The sequence below is a fragment of the Cannabis sativa genome, chromosome 4, assembly GCF_029168945.1.
Source record: "Cannabis sativa cultivar Pink pepper isolate KNU-18-1 chromosome 4, ASM2916894v1, whole genome shotgun sequence".
NCBI lineage: Eukaryota > Viridiplantae > Streptophyta > Magnoliopsida > Rosales > Cannabaceae > Cannabis > Cannabis sativa.
Genome location: NC_083604.1, coordinates 65,620,506 through 65,639,621, shown reverse-complemented (window position 1 = coordinate 65,639,621; position 19,116 = coordinate 65,620,506). Strand labels below are relative to the sequence as shown.

Sequence of the window (19,116 nt, the reverse complement as noted above, 5' to 3'; positions counted from 1 at the left end):
TGCAGACTTCGCTGGAGGAAAGAACTTTGACAAGAATTTTGTTGCCAGATCATTCCATGTAGCAATAGAATTCGGTGGCAAAGAATTCAACCAACTCTTGGCTCGTTCTCTGAGAGAGAATGGAAACAACCTCAATCTAATGGCATCGTCGCTAACTCCATTAACTTTAAAAGTTTCACAAAGTTCCATGAAGTTAGAGAGATGCAAATTAGGATCTTCAGAAGGGAGACCACCAAACTGAACTGAAGACTGCACCATTTGAAGGATGGCAGGTTTGATCTCGAAGTTGTTTGCATCCACTGCCGGTGGCCTAATACATGACTGCACTCCCGTCAGAGTAGGGAGAATGTAATCTCTCAAGCTTCGGCCATTAGCTTGATCTTCCACAGCGCCTCCATTATTACCATTATTACGCCCATTGTTCCCAACATTATTGTTCACATTGGCAGCCATGATTTCTGATGTTTCAGCAGTTGCTGAAACTCTTTCTTGCCTCTTGTTCTTTCGATTCTTCCTGCAAGTTTTCTCAATTTCAGGATCAACTGGTAATATGACTGATTGTCCTTGACGGCGCATGCACTTAGGATTCCTGAAATAAATAAAGAAAATATTGCAAGAAAAAGGTTAGAAAAATCAGCAAGAGAAAATATACCAAAGTAGAAGTTAGTATAATTTTATGTAATATTAATCTTTAAACAATTCCCCGGCAACGGCGCCAAAAACTTGTTGCTATATTTTTTTGACACTACGCAAGTATACGCAATCAAGTAGTAAATCTCACACAGGTGAGGTCGATCCCACAGGGAATTGGATTAAGTACCACTAAATTATACTTATGATTCTATTCGGTAAATCAAAAGCAATTACAGTTAAAAACAGTAAAATTTGAAAGAAATTCAGAAAACTTAATAACACAGTTTAAAGTTGAGCAAGATGAGACAATAGGGAGGAGAATCCTGTTGTTGTTTACCCAAATTGTTAATGATTAATTACTATCCTATTCTTGGGGTGAATGACAGATTATAAAATAACCTAGCTCCTTTCAGATCTTCTAGATTCTAAATCACATGTTATCTAATTAATTCCTTAATTAAACTAACATGAAATCAGCATTAAGCAATAATCTACTCGTCACATAAGTCATGTAAATACTTTCGTTTCACATAGAACATCGATTATCTTAATTTTAGCATTCTCAATTCTCACTTTTCAGATTTTGAATTGAGATCATAGAGCATGCACAAGGTGATCAATCTTAAACATGAAATTAAACACAAATTAAGATAATTTCACACACACAAGAATTGAGGAATGGTAATTAAACATTAACTAGGAAAACATTAAACAACAATCATCATCCTCCCTAAATGGGAAATTTAGTTAAGAAACAAATTCATAACCATTCCTATAGCAATATTCAACATAAATAAATTAAAGAGGAATAAAGAAAAGAACTGTTTGAGGATGAATTCTGGATCTTCACTTGAATCTCTATGCTCTTCCTGCCGCTCTCAGCTGTGTTTTAGGGTTCCAAATCGCTCTCCCTGACTTCCAATCGCAGTTTTCTATTTATACTTGAAATTTAGGGTTCGATGGACGAAAATACCCCCGGTCCGTACGGGATCTCGCCGCGGCCATGCTTCCTCTCGCCGCGGCGAGAATGTGCCAAATTTAGGCACTTTCTGTAAGTTGAATCTCGCCGCGGCGAGCCTCTTCATCGCCGCGGCCAGATATGCAAAAACTCAAAATTTAAGTTTTTCTTCGGCTCAGCACGTCTTTTAATGAATTTCTGCACCCGAGACCTCTTTTACTCCAAAGAACCTGAAAACATAGAAAACAAGCGTAATTCCGTCCCAACACAGCTAAAAATGCACATAAATTAGATCCAAAACATAGGCTAAAAATAGCCTAACAAATGCGAAATATGCAAGCTACTGAATAACATAAATAACAGTACAATAAATTATTTAAATAGCTATAAATAATTTCATGATTAATCATAAACAACTGATAATTTCCAAATTAACTAAGCGGGCTTTACAAATAGCCTTTCAAGATTAAGCCTAATCATAACAGGATTCAGATCATTTGATCTAGGATCAACTAGGCGATATTGACTTGAATAGATTTTACGGTAAGTTTAATTAAATCTAAGTCAAAGTTCAATATTGGTCCCTTCCGATGCATACTCCATGCATCCAACCTGAGCTTTACTTTAACCAATGTTCTGGAAAGAACATAGTATTTCTCCAAATACAAGTAAACTCTTGTTGTAGATTATCATATCAGTAAAACCCTCTGTCTGATAAATCTAGGAAACTTTATTCACATAGTCATGTTTACTTTCCAATGTGTTGACGGCACAATAAACAGGATCAAGTATGTGAAAAGGGTTTCAGATGAATCTATACATTATGTACATATAATCATGAAATAAATCATGTGAACCATGCAACATTAAATGTTATTTCTGATCTATATTAATAAGTAAATCTTATTATATTGAAATGAGTTTTATTTAGGGCATAAAACCCAACACTATCATCGCTCGAGAGAGGTTAATAGATTATATTAGGATTCGTGAAACTACAAATTATAAGATAAATCGAGATAATCAGTAAATTGATATTCATAGTTTGAAATAGGGAAATCAATGCACTAGGTTCTTACTTTCTGATTAAAAATCGTTGCTTGTCTATTTATTTTTCTATTTACTTTGTTCCTTGATTCTTAATTATAATTTACTTTTGGTTATCTAATTAATGTATAAAATTAAAGAGTATAATAATTAGTAAAATTTAATAATCAATCCCTGTAGGTTCGACAATCTTTAAAGTAATAAAATTTTGCTGTAACAACACTGTACGCTTGTAGTAAAAATAGTGTATCATATGCATAACATAATCACTCATAGTCTGATGTTGTTGAAGGAATTCCTTCAAAAATTTCTTCCATGATGTGATTGTTCTTCATCCAAGCCTTTTTAATCACTTATATGGCGTTGCTTTAACTGTGACCACAAAGCGTTGGCACATTGCCTTGCATGATACATTTTTCATCTTCATTAGCTCATCAAATGCTCCTAGATTGTACTTTGGATCAGTTGTAGCATCATATGGTGTCATGCGAGGCTCCTTAAAATTGGGCAAAAGTGGTTCAATTTGAATTTCCCTTGAGAAAGGGGATTCTTCATCGAACCCATCATCCCCCAAATTTCCACTTGATGTGGTAGCCATCTTTTGACATAGATCTTGCATCTCTACTTCTAGTTCCTTCATTCTTTTGTTAATCCTTTCTTAAGGGTTTGTGAGTGGAACTTTAGTTTTCCTTACATTTTGCATGGGGCTTGTGAGTAGTTTTCCTCTCGTCCCATCCTGTGGCCTCCCACCATAATTGAGGGATGACGCCTTTTGTTTTCTTTTCTCTCAAAAGGGGGACATAGGCGCGGTGCCCCCTAGCATGAGACTTTTTGGGTGAAGTCCCTTCATAGGATAATGGAATGTTTCCATCATTGCGGTCTTACTACGGGGGTTAGACTCACAATTCCTTAAATGACCTATAGGGTCCTTGTCTCATGATGGGCCATTTCCGCTCTCATCCTTTAAGGTGCTATTTATTGATGACACAAAGTTCCCTCCACAACCACGTGTTGTTGGGATCTCGTGCTCTTGTTTGTGGTTTTTTGTGCAGATTATGTGAAGCTTGGGTTTCGCCTTTGAGTATGTCGCTTAATAATTTTTTCATGCCAACCGCCATAGTTTCTAGGCTTTGGTTCTTCTAGTAGAGATCGTTTATTTCATCTTCATAGTGGTGACCTTGAGATTTTAAGCTCACATAGTGCGCTTGCTTCTCTCTTCTGGGGCAATGTCACGGGGTACTAGGATCTCGCTATGTCGGTGGTGGAGGGGTCCTTATTGGTGATGCTTTTTGCCTTTGCAAACTATTCACATCGATAGGTGTGATGGTTGCAATTACTCCATCTTGGTGCATGTTTTCCAGATTCTCTTCATGACAGTTACCCTTTCCTCTTGTCTAAGGTACTTGGCTATTTTGGCTAACTTATTCAACCATGGGTGTTGGTAGCTCTCTTCTAGATGTGATCAAATGAGTGTTATCTTGATGAATCTTGATGCCCTGAAAATAGTCAGAGCATCTAGACGTCTTGCAATAGTGGTAAGTAAGGACACGACGTGACATGAGCTTTTCGTTCCCACAGATGGTGCCAAACTGTTAATAGTGAAAACTCATCAACTAATTTAAGGCTAGAAAATTGAAACTCAAAGACAAGACTTAGAATGAAGACAAAAATATGAAAATTCAAAAACTTAAAGAAATGTTCAGAGCAACAATGGAGGAAGAGAAATGCTTGTATTTCTTGGAGTTGAGTGTTGCAATGATTTTTCAACCCCTTCTCACATCTAAGAAAGGGGTATTTATAGGCTCTAATGGCCTAGGCTACATTGGTGGTCCCAAGTGACATGGTGACATCTATAGTTTGCAAGCTATAAGTTGTAGATGGTGGTCTTGCACCTTGTACCTTTGTCTGGTGTTAGGTCATCTCGAGTTGTAGGGGTAGTGGCTATTGTGCATCCTTAGTCGAGATGTCAGATCGTACAGGTGTGGTGCCTCCACCACTTGTACCTTCTTTCCATCTGAACTTGAAGGAGACGTGGTTGTACTCACATTGCATGCACGTATTGTCCTTATGATCATACCCCTATTGCCTTCTTCTACAATACTTAGGAAAATTTTACTAAGTATAGTTATGTTGTTGAGAAGAGCATGTCAAGTAACTCATGGCGCGAGTCGTGACATTTCACCATGCGTGGTCGAGTGATATTTCTCCATGCATGGCGAGTGACATTTCATTAACTGCATGCTGAGTGACTTTCACAATGTGCATGTCGAGTGATACTTCACCAAGTGTCTGCCTGAGTGGCCTTCATTCTAGGGTTTGGCTGACTGGCCATGTTTCTTTGCTAGGCCGAGTGGCTCTAAGATTATCTTGGCCAAGTGACCTCTTGAATGGTGATGGCTGAGTGACCTCAAGCCATTCTTGGTCGAGTGGCCTCTTGAATGGTCATGGCCGAGTGACATTACTATGTACATGATCGAGTGACATTTCCATGTGCATGTGGAGTGACATATTGAGAAACATGGCCTAGTGACTTCTCTAATATATGGCTGATTGACTTCTCTATTGCATGCATGCCAAGTGACATATTGAGAAGCATGACCGAGTGACTTCTCTAATACATGGCCGAGTGACTTCTTATTGCATGCATGTTGAGTGAAATATTGAGAAGCATGGATGAGTGACATGTTAAGAAGCATGGTTGAGTGACTTCTTTAATGCATGACCAAGTAGTGACTTCTCCATTGCATGGCCGAGTGACTTCTCCGTTGCATGCATGTCGAGTGACGTTTCTTCCTCACATGGTTGAGTAACTTTAATCCATGGTTGCTGAGAAAACTTGGTCTTCTGATGATCGAGTGACATTTCTTCCTCACATGGCTTGGTGACTTAAAGACATGCTTGGCTGAGTGACTTTGGTCTTCACATGGCCGAGTGACCATGGCTTTTCACCATGCATGGCTGAGTGACTCTTCACCATGCATGGTCGAGTGACCATCAACCCTACTTGAGTGAGTGGCTCTCACAATAAGGTTTGGTTGAGTGGCCCCGGGGTAAATGTGTTGATTCCTTGACCAACTGTTTAAGCTAATTTCTTTCATTTCTCGAGACTAATCTTTACTAATATTGAGAATCAGCCGATTTAATTTTTAGGGTTAATATAGTCTAGCAAGATGACTAACAAGTTTGCTTCAAGAATGGATGGGATGCTCCGTGATTTCTGGTGGGGTGATGAATGAGGGAACAAAGGCATCTATTGAAAGTTTGGGATAAACTATGTCTCCCTGAATCTCGTGGGGGTTTGGAGTTCCCAAGTGGGGTGGGCATTTAATTTCAGGCAATTAGTCAGTGTTGTAAGGTGTTGGAAGCTAAATAAGAATTTTCTAAATTGTTCTTACGATAACTTTGACTCTTGGTTTTGGAAAGGCATTGTCAAAACAATACCTATCTCTAAGTCTGGGGCCTGTAAAGTTATTATTGATGGAAAAGATACCAAAATTTGGGATGATCCCTTGGTGACTCACGATTTTGACAATTATCCAAAATCATTTTGCGGCCTAATCCCTGATGTTCAGATGGTTGCTGAACTGATAGGGGACAATGGGGATTGGGATCTCCAGAAGCTTTATTCCCTATTTGATCCATTGACTGTGAGTGATATTGTTAAGGGAGGGAAACCTTCTGGCCAGGGTAGGGATTGCTGGATCTGGAGTAATGAAGACCATGGTCGTTTCTCCTCCAAATTAGCCTACCTTTCTCAGGCCTTTGAGAGTGCTCCCCCAATTTTTGTTGCTCCCTCTTTGTGGAATAAGTTATGGGGCAGCAAGATTCATGAGCATCATATGATCCTATGGTGGGTGGTGGGGTACCCTTTCTAATACCCTCCCTATTAGGGCAGTGCTGGGACAACATATGAATATTGAAGATACTGCTTGCCTAATCTACAGAAACCATGAAGAATTGATGGGACATTGGTTCTTTCACTGTAATCTTGCTTACCTTCTCTAGAGGTCCTCCCGATGGGTTATCTTCCCTATTTCGGGTTCAGGTGTGCGCATGTGGGTTTGGGTAAATTTTATTTAGAATTTGAACTCAAGAGGCTTAAATGTCTATGAAGTGTTCTTTTATGCCTCTATTGTGGTTGATACGGTTTGGCAAACCCAAAATGATAAGGTTCATAACAATAACCTATTTAACATTGAGAATTACACTGATATGCTTTCCTACTATTATGCAGATTATGATGTTTCTATATGTACTTCCTCATCCTCCAGCAATTCTCGGCTCTGATTGGTCTCCTCCTCTTAGAGATTAGACCAAGGTGAATTGCAATGTAAAAGTAGGCCATGACGACATGTGCCCAACTGTTGTTGCTAGAAATCACTTGGGAGAGCTCACTTGGATTGCAACCAAGCGATTTCAAGTTTTTGATCCTTTTTAAGGGGAAGCAGCAGCTTGTCTTTTGGCCTTAGAGATGGCAGTGACGTACAGTAATTCTTATGTGATGATGGAAAGTGATTCTGAAGCTACTATGCTCATAAGTCAGAACCATTGTGGGGTGCTAGAAGTATCTAGTATCCCGGTAAATATTTATTTAACGATCACGAGGTCTAACTTTTTTTATTACAATCTATATAAACGTTTATTTTTTAAAAAAAGAAAAAAATAAAAAGGGACCCAAATATACTATTATTTATTTATTTATTTATTTTTAGAGGAAAAGGTATATAGAAAATTAAACATCTAGGACATAATTCAGAAAATATAGGTCATTATCAGTCCAAATAGTCATAGAACAAACTTAGCTAAATTATGTGCCACTAAACTAGTCTCGCTAACCCAAAGAGATACAACTCTAGCCGCCAATAGTGTTTTTAAAATTTCTCTACAAATTGTGTACATATTTAATGAACTTCTACAATACTTTTTTTCTTATTATTATTTTGAAATGGACAATACTCTATTCTATATATATATATATATATATATATATTGAAAATTTTTATAGTATGTACTATTGTTTTGCATCTATAAAATAAGGACGTTTTTTAGACTGTTGATGAAGATGACTTTGGAAGGTATATTTTAACTATTAAGTTATTGTTTACATTACATTAAAGCCAATTCTTGGAACTATTAAAGCCTTCTCTCCACTGACAAAGGCTGATTTTTTTAGAAAAAAAATTAATTGGCAGGTTTTTATCTGACCTATGGTTCCTTTCCCATTCTATCAACTTCATGGTTACTCTTTCTTCTACAGATGATTGGACTCGATCATCGATTTACCTAAAATCCCAAGAGACTCAGAAACTAAAACTACATAAAAATGAATATGTATTGACGTAAAGATAAAGAAACAACATTAAAAATGAAGAACTAGCACACATACGAGGTAAATCCCAAGGTTCAAAGGCGCAGAAATTTATTGTGGCCAAGACAGGGTCGAGGACATCATTCTTTCCCTGATACTTTCTGTGGGACTGAATCTGATCCAACAAGCGCATTTGTAGGTAATACTATTGCGTTGCAACTCATTGAGTTTTTTTAGGTAAGAAAATGATTGGAAGAGGAAAATGGGTTAAAGGGTGTTACAGATTAGAGGTGAAGAATCAGATTAATTCGAAGCACAGAGTAATCAAACTAAGAGCTTTTAGCCATAACACCTCAAACTCAAGACTAGGAGTGGAGCTAGGTATATATATTTGTAAGAAACAAAAGAAACACAATAAACTTTTGTTGGAGCAAATCCGTACATGTTGGTTGACTTGAATTTAGTTTGATTATATTCATAGACACAAGAGAAGTGTTAGTGAAGGTTCGACTTTTTACTTAAGCTCTCTTTATCTAATATATGGTTCTTTAGCCTAGTATATCCCTAGCAAGCCATTTTATGGTAAGTGGATGGGAAAATCGTGGGAGCTCCGATCAAAATTTCGGACAATAATTTGCATGTGGATGATATATTTGAAAATTGAGGCTAAACATACAAGTGCTTCAATGGAAGAAACTAGAGAAAAGAGGTGGGAGAGAGAGTACAGAGACTAATTTATTTTTTGATTGATTTATTAAATTATTTTTTTTAAAAAAATATTATTAAAAAATAAATTTACAAACAATCTTGTATAGTCAAAATATTAGTTATTGTTATTTACTCATCTATTTATCACCGTTAGATTTATTATTTATGGTTGTAAAAACTTCCCTAAGGACAAAACTAATGTGTGTACTATAGATATGTCCTATATTTATTTACTTACGTTGAAATTATGTAAGCATATGGAGTTCATGATTCATTATTTACTAGGGAATGAAAAATATGGTACCTTAATGGATAGAAAAGAAAATTGTTTACAATATATACAGAAAAAGTGAAGACGAGATTGGAGATGGCGAAACCTGAGCGTCTGAGACTTTATCAAATATTTCAGCCCCCACCAAACGACAATCTAACGGTTCATTGAGGGACTGTAAAGACGTTTCACCATACACACAACACATCACTGTCACTACCAGCCTTAGGTGACTTAACAGGACCACCCCTCGTAATGAAGGGCGGGGTCATGGAGAAGAACCAAGGTTCGAACCGCCCGCCTTGTCCGTCCAAACCGCTCTTTTCTCTACTCCCTTCTCCCCCACTCCTGTACACATTATTCCTTGAACTCTCCATCCCACCTAATACGACGTCGTAGCTCGAACAACGCTTCAGCTTATTCCCACTCTTAATCTCCAGCTGTCTTCTCACTTCCTCCAGAATTCTTAACGTGTACCTCTCCGTACACTCCCCGAGTTGAATCAGCGAGTGACCCGTCGAGTGTGACCTTGGCAATTTTTCCGCTGCTCTCGGTCTCGGCGGTTCATTTTCGTTAACATTGATCACCACTGAATGATGATCATGATTTGATTCGCTGAGTTCAGCTCTAGAGCCTTCCCGATTTGACTCGTCCATCGACTCAGTCGCTGCAGCCGTGACGGAGGAGCAACAGACGGTGCCGGACTCCGCTGAAAGTAGAGTACGGCAAACAGGACAAGTCACGTGAGAAGATAACCAGGCTTCGATGCATTCCGGGTGAAAGACGTGATCACATTTTGGCAATAAACGCAGCGTTTCTGAGTCGTCGAATTCGCTCAGGCAAACCGCGCACTCGAGGGCGGCCTTTCCGATCTTGAGGTCTTTGACCGCCGAATAGACTAAGATCGGAAAAGTATCAATTACGGCCGGATCTATACCTTGACGCTTGCGTAATGCTCTGGCGGAATTACGCGGTACGTCGTCGGCACTGGTTTGGGAATCGGCGCAGCGGCGGAGGTAAATGGAGAAGAATCCCATGAGGAAGAAGGCGCATACGAGGAAGACGATAACGATTGCCATTGACGAGTTGAAGTTGGCCAGGTAACCGTATGAGTTGTTCTGCGACTGCAACTCAGGGCCAGGCTGCGCATCGACACGGCCGAGGTGGAATGTAACGGAGGAGAAGAAGAAGGTGACTGCGAAGTGGGCCCCCGTAATGCCATGTGGCTGATTGCTGGAAATGATCCAACGGTGGAGATTGTTTCTGTACTTTTTCATTTATTAATAATCTAAATCTGGAATAACAGAGAGAGAAAATCGGAGATGTAATGGATCTCCTAGTGGGAAGAGTAAAGAGTTTTTTCGGATATGAGTGTTCGATTACATTATAGGTTTTTTGTTCCACGTGGCAGATAAAAAGACGTTGAAGGCTCTGGATTGGTTTGGAGGGCAAGGAAGGGTGGGAAAGAGATTGTGATGTTTGTTGTAAATTGTAATATTGAAAAATATATTGAAATAGTTGTTATTAATAAGATTTACAAAAATTTAACAGATATTAACAAAAATCATGTAGAGTGATGAGGGAGGGTCTGGATGAATCTGATCCTATCTGTATCATCCGGATAGAAGAATAAAAAATACAAGTAGGAAAAAAAAACCACGGGCGTAGACAGTTGACAGAATAAGTCGGTTCGAACTGATCAAAACAGACAACAAAAAGGTATGTCAATTAATTAAAATCCTTGGATTTTTGGGTGTTTGTGGGTCTCCCACGTCATAACTTTTGTTCACGAAGCCCAGCGAAATGAATAGACTCTTTGGAATTATGCCATTTAATGATGCTCGCAGCCATCATCAACTTTGTTTAGGCCATTATATACATTATTTGATCATTATTATCATTTATAAGTCACACAATATATATCTGAATACATATTTAATTAAGAAAAATGTTACAGTGGTCGAAATGTAATATTATTATTAATATAATTTAATATTTAATTTCACTTATTTTAATTTAATAAAAAGTATAAAAAATCACATTAATTATAAAAGGGATTAAAATGCCAAATTATAGAGGTAGTACTAGTAGCCCATAGCAATTGTTCTTTAATTAAGTATGATCAGTCACTCAAAAATTTCATGTATAGTCCACCATCATGTGAATTTCGATTAGAATTCAATAATTAAGAATCTAATTCGTCTTGTAGTATTTTTTTATTGCTATCCAATTACTTTTCGGCAATGGAGTTTCAGTTAAATATTCGTAAAATTTTATGCCCAAACGAAGAAAATAGTGATCATGTATGTATATCATTCATTAGGTACTATTTGGATTATGGTGGAATGAGGTTGGAGAGATAGAAACAGGATAATGGTTTAAGTTTTGGATAACGTTAATGTTGGATATATGATTCATAAGTGGTATTTCTAAAGAATTTTCTTAGATAAATAAATGGTTTTTTTTTTTTAAACAGCATAAATTAAAGCTATTTGTAGATATTTATATATTGGGAAAAAAACAGAAAAATACAAAAAAAGAAAAAAAATTACAAAAATACTTTGGGCCGGCCCATTAAACATTTATAAAGTTCACATACAAATATTTACAAAAATACCACATTCACTAAGCCTTCAGCTGTACAGAGCGAACCAAAATACCGCGATCGTTTCAAAACCGCAAAACAACCAAAATAAAACCAAAACGATAAAAATACAACTATTAATTCTGGCGAAATCAACTGGAAAAGAAGACCTGCAATGATCTAAACAGAAAATGACGAAAAAAAAATCAGAAAAACTGTGAAGAAACTGAAATTACACATTTGTTTTCTATTTTATTCGATCAAAATAACTCCCCCTAATATCGAAATCTATATTCATGAAATGTAGATCTGTAACAAACAGATCTGGAGCTCCCACCAAATCCAAAACAATGTATGATGTGAAAAATTAAAAAAAAAACTCATAAATAATACATCTACGTTATATACAGTTGCATTTTGATTGATTACTGGTTTCCAATATATATATATTTTTTTAGAAACACAATAAGAAGAGCAAATTTCGAATTAAGGTACAACCAGTTACGTATAAGTCAGTTTATTTTTTGTTTTGGTTGCCTTATAGTTGCATTATCGTTTTATGTTAGTTTATATATTATGCAGGAATTTAATTTGACGGGGACTAAGAAATAGTAGTTATACATAGTAAGTTTTGTGCAAAATAGTTGCATATTAGTTTTATAATGAAATAACATATGCAAGTAGCAAAACTATAATAAAACTACAAAACAACTGTATACAAACTAAAATACAGGAAAAATTCTTTGAACATCAACATCCATGATAAATCTCATTGTTACCCATTGATGATATAAAAATGGACAGGAAACAACTAGACAAAAAACATATTAAAAAAAAAAATACATACAGAAGGTGTTTACACTATTAAAAAACTATGAAAAAACTATTTCAAAATGAGAAATAATCAAATGAAGAAACTGAAATGAAAAACAATAAAACATCTCGAAAAACAAAATAAAACAGAAATTAAGACTAAACAAACAAAAATGAAAAACTCATAAAAAGAACAAATAAATTAAATTAAAAAAATAGAAGCTCTAAAAAACCAAACAAAACTAAAAGAAATGTTAAAATGAAAAACCTAAAATAGTAAAATCGATAAACAAAAAACACACTAATGTCAAATACGAAAAAAATTTCAAAAAGGGGGGAAACGAAAAAGAAACCGAAAACAAACCTCAGATCGAAGACCAGCTCCATCTTAATCATTTTTTGAGCATTATCTTTATGAATTTTTTCCTGGGCAGCAACCTTTGATTTTTTTTAGGAGGAGCTTGCTCACGTTTCGACAGTTGAGAAGAAAAATCGGAGTTATCGTCTTATTCCTATTAGCTACAGGTTTCAACCCCATTTTAGAACTTTTCTTTGGCAAAGGGGAGGAGAAGAGTTCAGCTATGGAGGTTTTATTTTTTAAAAAAAAAAAAAAACTGAAAAGAAATTGAAAATAATAAAAAAAAAAAAAAAGGAAGAAGAGAAAAAGATAAGTGAATGATGTAAGGTGTGATTGATATAAGTCATCAATCAATGACGTGGTTGCATGTATGGAATTGATGTGTAAGTGGTATAATTGTAATAAAAGAAAGAGAAAAGGTAAAAATGATGATGTAAGCGTGTAGGGGTTTTTTTTTGTAATAAATTGAGTAAATTAGATTTTTGATGTAAAAATTTCTTATATATTTTAAGTAGGAACTCTTAATAGTTTACTTATAATAAAACTAGTTAACAAACCGCGCTTCGTCACGGAAACTTAAAAAATTTTAACATTACTAATTTTCGTATAATTTTTATATGAATAATATGAGAAGGTAGGTGTACAAACGGGTCAGCTTGACATGTAAGTACAAAATCTCTTTTTTATAATGAAAGCCCGACATGGTTCATATAACACTCTTCTTAAAATTGTTCTCAACATTGTATATCACCTGTTGTAATTAATGTATCTCACTAACTCGCTATCATTTTGGCTTTCAAAAAAATAAATCAAGCAATAATTTAAGATAAGTTAGGTGTAAAAGAAATAATTTAAGATATATATATAGGGACACGATTTTGTCCCATGATGTACTTTCACAGAATATATTCCGCGGTACATTAGATGGGTCTCAGGGTACGTTACTAGATCAATCACAGCCCTCAGATCAAATAACTCCTCCATCTAACGACTGTCGTACATCACGGAATACATTCTGTGAAAATATATTACAGGACAAAATCGTGTCCCTATATATATATATCTATATATATATATATATATATAGAGAGAGAGAGAGAGAGAGAGAGAGAGAGAGAGAGAGAGAGAGAGAGAGAGAGAGAACCAAAGTTCAATTAGTAAGTGATTGAACAAAAATGTGTGAGTTATCATTTTTTAAAAAAAAAAAAAAAAAAAAAAACTGATTGAATTTGGATTGATTTTTTTTTTTTTTTTCATTCATATCTATCAATAATCGTATCACAAAAAATACAATTATTTGCATAACTTTTTTTTAAAAAAAATCTATATGATTACTTTAGAAAAGAATACATACACTTTGGTAAAAAATCATACATTTTTCAAAAGACCATGCTTGTCAAAGTTTCTTCCTTCACATTAAAAAATATAATTTGGTTGAAGCAAAAAATAGAAAATATAATTAGATAGATCTTTATAAGCAAAGAATGGAAATGAGTAGTAATTTAGTTTTTATCTTTATAATATATATATATATATATATATAAACTATAATAAAATCATCAATCATAATTAAGGTTTTATTAAAATTAGGTTTAAGATCTTTATAGTTTTTTGTTTTTATTTTTTTTTTTAAAAATTAATTGGGATACAACTATAGATATAAATATTTTAAATTGTATGAGTATTTTTAATTTATGAAACCAATTAATATACATTATAAAGCCGAATAAAAAATTAAAAATTGAGAGAATTAAGGAGAAAAAGAAAGATGACTTTCAAGCAATTTTATAGCGTCATGTCACCGTCTCATACTTCTCCTTTATATATATATATATATAAATATATAGATTACTTAAAAAAAATCAGTTAAATTAAATATTTACTTAAAACTGTGATTATAAAAAAAGGTCTCAACCTTAGTACTACAAAAGTCAGAATTCGCGACGGTCCTAAAAATATTTTTTTGGGGGGACCGTTGCTAAAAAAATTAAGTAACTATTTAAAACAGTCAAGAAAAATTAGTATTCCCGACAATTCATAACAGTAATTACAAGAATAGGCGACGATTTTAATTGAAAATCGTAAATTTATTGGGCCCTTATACCCGGCGGTAAAACCGTCGGGTATAAGGGTCCAATTAAAATCGTTACCTACTTCTCGCCACATTTTCTACGTGTCCACCTACTTCTTTTCTATTCTCTACATGCCCACCTATTTCTTCTCCATTTCTCACACCCTAAAGCGAAAATCTTAACTCTCCAAAACCCCACCCACGCCTTCGCACCATTGCCCTCCTCTCTCACTGTCTTCCTTCGTCTCTCGATCTTCCTTTCTTCTCGTCTCTCTCGTCCACCGATCTCTACCCGCCCCTCCTCCCGTCGGTCTCCCTCTCCTCTCCGTCGCATATGTCGGACCACCACCACCTCCCGTCGCCTCCCGTCCGTCTCCCTCTCTTCGAGCTCGGTATAAATACATTTATATATTTTTTTATTTAGTATATATATTTATTTTGTTATTGTATAAATTTAATGTGTTTTAAAGTTAGTTGTTATGGTAATAAAATTAATTAGTTGTTTTATTTTAATTTAGGTAAAATTATAAATTAATGCAGAAAAAAATGGGAGAAAATACAGATTTTTCTGCCGTTAATAGCAAAAAAATCTGTATTTTTTTTTCTCTTTTTTTTTTTTACATTCCTGACGGTTTAAAAACCGTCGCCTATAACCTGTTATAGGCGACGATTTTAAACGTCGGGAAGTTCACATTAGGGACGGTTTTTAACCGTCGCCTATTTTGCCCATTTTGCGACGGTCGTATAGGCAACGGTTATAGAATCAGACGGGAATACTTTAAACGACTGTTTAAAAACGTCGAGAAAAACCATTTATGTATTAGTGGTAAGTCATTTTTGTTTTTTGAGAAATTTTCAATATTATTATAAATCAACAGCCATTTACAATAATAGAGAAAATAGAATAAGGAATTTCTCTTATCCAAGATACGTCTTCATCCAACTCTAGAGCGTACTTTGCCAAGCCATGGGCAGCTTGGTTAGCCTGCCTACAAGCATGAGTAACAGTAACTCTAGAGAAAGAGGATAAAAGACAATGTACATCAGTGATTAGATCATTAAAACATGACAAGTCATTATGATTAGAATTTAAAGCAGAGAAAACTCTTAGTGCGCCTGTTTCCACAATAGTGATTGACAATTGGTATTGTGAAGCCCAATTTAGACTATGAAAGAGCGCCTTTGCTTCCATTTCATCACTTCGAAAGCAACCCTGAACTTGTTTGGAAAGTGCAGCAATGACTTCTCCTTTGTAATTGTGTACCACCGCACCAATTCCTAATGTCAGATTCTTGGAGTTTGTTGCAGCATCCACATTCATTTTAAGCATGTTCATAGCAGGAGGCTTCCAAATTATATCATCCATGGCCTAGTGAAGTTGGACATTGTCATGTACAGCTGAGATGATCGGCTGGTGCCTCATTCTAGATGCAGTCTGCTGGTGCTGGTGAGCATGAAATCAGATCTGGTCAGTTTGGTTCCTTCCAACTTGTTGACTGTTAAAACAGCCAAGAGGAGCCATTGTTGTAAACTTCAGACATAATGTCTTTACATAAATTCTATCAACACCATATATGTATGCAATATGTATATGAATTCTATCAATTCTATCCCAGTTTATCCATTCCCTATCAGCGTCCCTTATCTTCCCCATACTAAGACAATGTATCCTAGACTTAATGACATATTTTACCTGTGTAACAAAATTATTTACAATGTATCCTAGACTTAATGACATATTTCACCTGTGTAACAAAATTATTTACCGTTTGAACCTCTTGATTCCACACAGCTTTGTTTCGTACGTGCTTTCCATATCATGTATACACATGAATTAAATTGAATACCATGATATAAATATCCCTTCTCAGTTCACTCATCATGCTTCATCTAATCTAGTTCAATATCCCTTTAAATCTATATAGGTTAGTGCCAAAAACCAGACTATGTTAATACTCTCTTGAGACAATATTGATTAAACGCACATTTAAAAAACCGATGTTCGTGTGTCTCAAGGTAAGTTCCTTACATATATCGCAGTTCTACATAATAAGATTTTACTATTAATTAGTGGGTTTTATTCATTACACCAATTTAAAATACCAGTTCAGATCATCAAATTTAAATTAAACAAATTATATCAAAACAGAGACACCGAGTGAAAATTACCATGAAAAAATGAAGAAGCGGCCCAAGTAGTGGTTCTGCCAATAACTAAGCCTATTCCAAACTAGAGACATCGAGTAACACCGTTAAGTACCTTTTTTCCGATGGCTAACAGGGTGGTTTTGAGAGGGAAGGTAACTGATTATGGGACTGACGGTTATGGTTGTAAGATCCATGTGACAAATGCAAAAGATTGTGGGAAAGGTGTAACAACTGAAGTTGATGTGCAGAAAATTATATCAAAGCTTATGTGGTTGAAAGAATTAGGTGCCTTCGGGTCTATTGCGGTTAAGTATTTTTAACTACCTATTTTTTCTTTTTAACTAACTTCTCTATTCAAACTCATCTTTTCCCTCCCCTTTTCGGTTTTTTTCTGGTTTGCCTTTCGCCTTCTTCATCTACTTTTGGCCATCTTTTGTGGATCTCTGCTCTGTTTTGATGCTGCTTTACCTCTCTGCACTGCTGGTTGTCGATCATGGATCCCATTACGAATGCTCTCAACAATACTTTATCCCTTACGGAGGAAGAGGGTTCTGTTTTTGCCTTACCAGAGGAGGCTGCAACTTCGTCTATCCCGACTTCTGCTCATCTGATTTTTGCCTGTGTACTCACTGATAACTATGTCCATAAGCCAAATTTTATTGAACAAATGTCTGGTCACTGGGAGGGCTGTTATCCTGCTGTTGTTTCTGCTTATGGGGAGGAGTTATTTAAAGTTTCTTTTGGTTGTGCTGGGGACAAGTTTAGAGTGATGAACAAAGAGCCATGGCATTTCCAAAATCACCTTATCGTGATGCACTCACCAACTGCTCTGCAAAATGTCTCAACCAATGATTTGATATTCACCCCCTTTTGGGTGCAAATATACAGATTGCCTTTCTTAAGCAAGTCCAAGACCCTTGCAAGAGCTTTAGGAAATCTCATTGGTGAGTTTTTGGATGTTTATGAGGAGTCACTTGATGAGGGGTGGGGTCCTTTCCTTCGGATTCGTATTAAACTGCCAGTTAATAAGCCTCTCCCTCGTGGAGAAATGATCAGCCTCCCTAAAGTTCGTGATGAGTTTTGGATTGATTTTTGGTATGAGCATCTTCTGGAATTTTGTTTTGAGTGTGGATACCTCGGACATCCTTTTGAAAAATGCATCAAGTTTATGGAACGAATGGATAATGGTAATGATGATGATCTCCCATATGGTCCTTGGATGAAAGGTGCCAAGCTTCCTTCTACGGGCTATGATAAGTATCAGACCGATTTTTCCAAAGGCAATGCCTAGCCTTTATTAACTCGTCTGGCTCAAACCACACTAACTTCAACCATCCCACGCCTCAATGCCACAGCACCCCCTAACCCGAGTATGTTTTTGGGTTCTGAATCACCCTCAACTTTTTCTTTCTCTCGTCCAACTTCCACTTTGCCTACTGCTGGTTTTTCAACTCCCAGAACACACATAACACCACTAACTTCCTCCTCCATTCCATCCTCCTTAGTAACTACATCCACTGCCTCTACACCAACCAATCCACCCGCTACCAATCCCCATGTTGACAATTCTCTCATTGCCATTAATCTGTCCAATATCTTCACCCCGGATGTAGGTTCTGTTTCTAGACCATCCATGCCCGTGGCTACCTATCCACCAACCATGTCACCCAATATTACTTCCCATACCCTTCCTTACTCTACATCACCTTTCTCTTTGCCCATATATTCACCCACACCCGCTGTCACTACAATCACTACCGCCTCACCTTCTTTGGGTTACACTACTGCTAATAACAAAGAAAACATCCCACCTACTTCCACTACCAAGAGGCAAAGTGATCAACTTTCCATGCGGTAGTTTCTCAAAAGATGTCGTAATCAAAACTCCCCTTTGTCATTGGGAGAAATTTCTGGCCATAATGTTTCCAATGATGATATGGATTCGGATGGCTTCATTGACAATTCCGCGGAATTGCTTTGCAATCCTGCAATCCATTATGAAAATCCTAAGTTGGAATGCACGGGGATTGGGGAACCCGACTGCATTTAGGCATCTCCGATTGCTTGTTAAACAACAATCGCCCCATATTTTGTTTCTTATGGAAACAAAACTTCCACCAAACTCTATCTCACTTTTCCGGCAAAATTTGAATTTTAGTAATGGTTTGGAATCACCACGTATTGGTCTTAGTGGTGGTTTTATGCTCTTATGGCAGC

At 36.2% G+C, this 19,116-nt stretch overlaps 2 protein-coding genes across 2 annotated transcripts; one reads left to right on the top strand and one right to left on the bottom strand.

Moving 5' to 3' along the window:
- Nucleotides 1-8,931: 8,931 nt before the first annotated feature.
- On the bottom strand, nt 8,932-10,832 carry LOC115714577 (E3 ubiquitin-protein ligase ATL6). Its single transcript, XM_030643317.2, has one exon. It carries the CDS (start codon nt 10,200-10,202, stop codon nt 9,114-9,116), a length of 1,089 nt encoding a protein of 362 aa, XP_030499177.2. The 5' UTR covers nt 10,203-10,832; the 3' UTR covers nt 8,932-9,113.
- A 6,560-nt stretch (nt 10,833-17,392) lies between these two features.
- On the top strand, nt 17,393-18,190 carry LOC133037074 (uncharacterized). Its single transcript, XM_061113888.1, has one exon. It carries the CDS (start codon nt 17,393-17,395, stop codon nt 18,188-18,190), a length of 798 nt encoding a protein of 265 aa, XP_060969871.1.
- The last annotated feature ends 926 nt before the right edge of the window (nt 18,191-19,116 follow it).

Excerpts from the sequence above, each read along its gene's own strand:
- LOC115714577 (XM_030643317.2), bottom strand. The coding sequence starts at position 10,202 with ATGAAAAAGTACAGAAACAATCTCCACCGTTGGATCATTTCCAGCAAT.
- LOC133037074 (XM_061113888.1), top strand. The coding sequence starts at position 17,393 with ATGGATCCCATTACGAATGCTCTCAACAATACTTTATCCCTTACGGAG.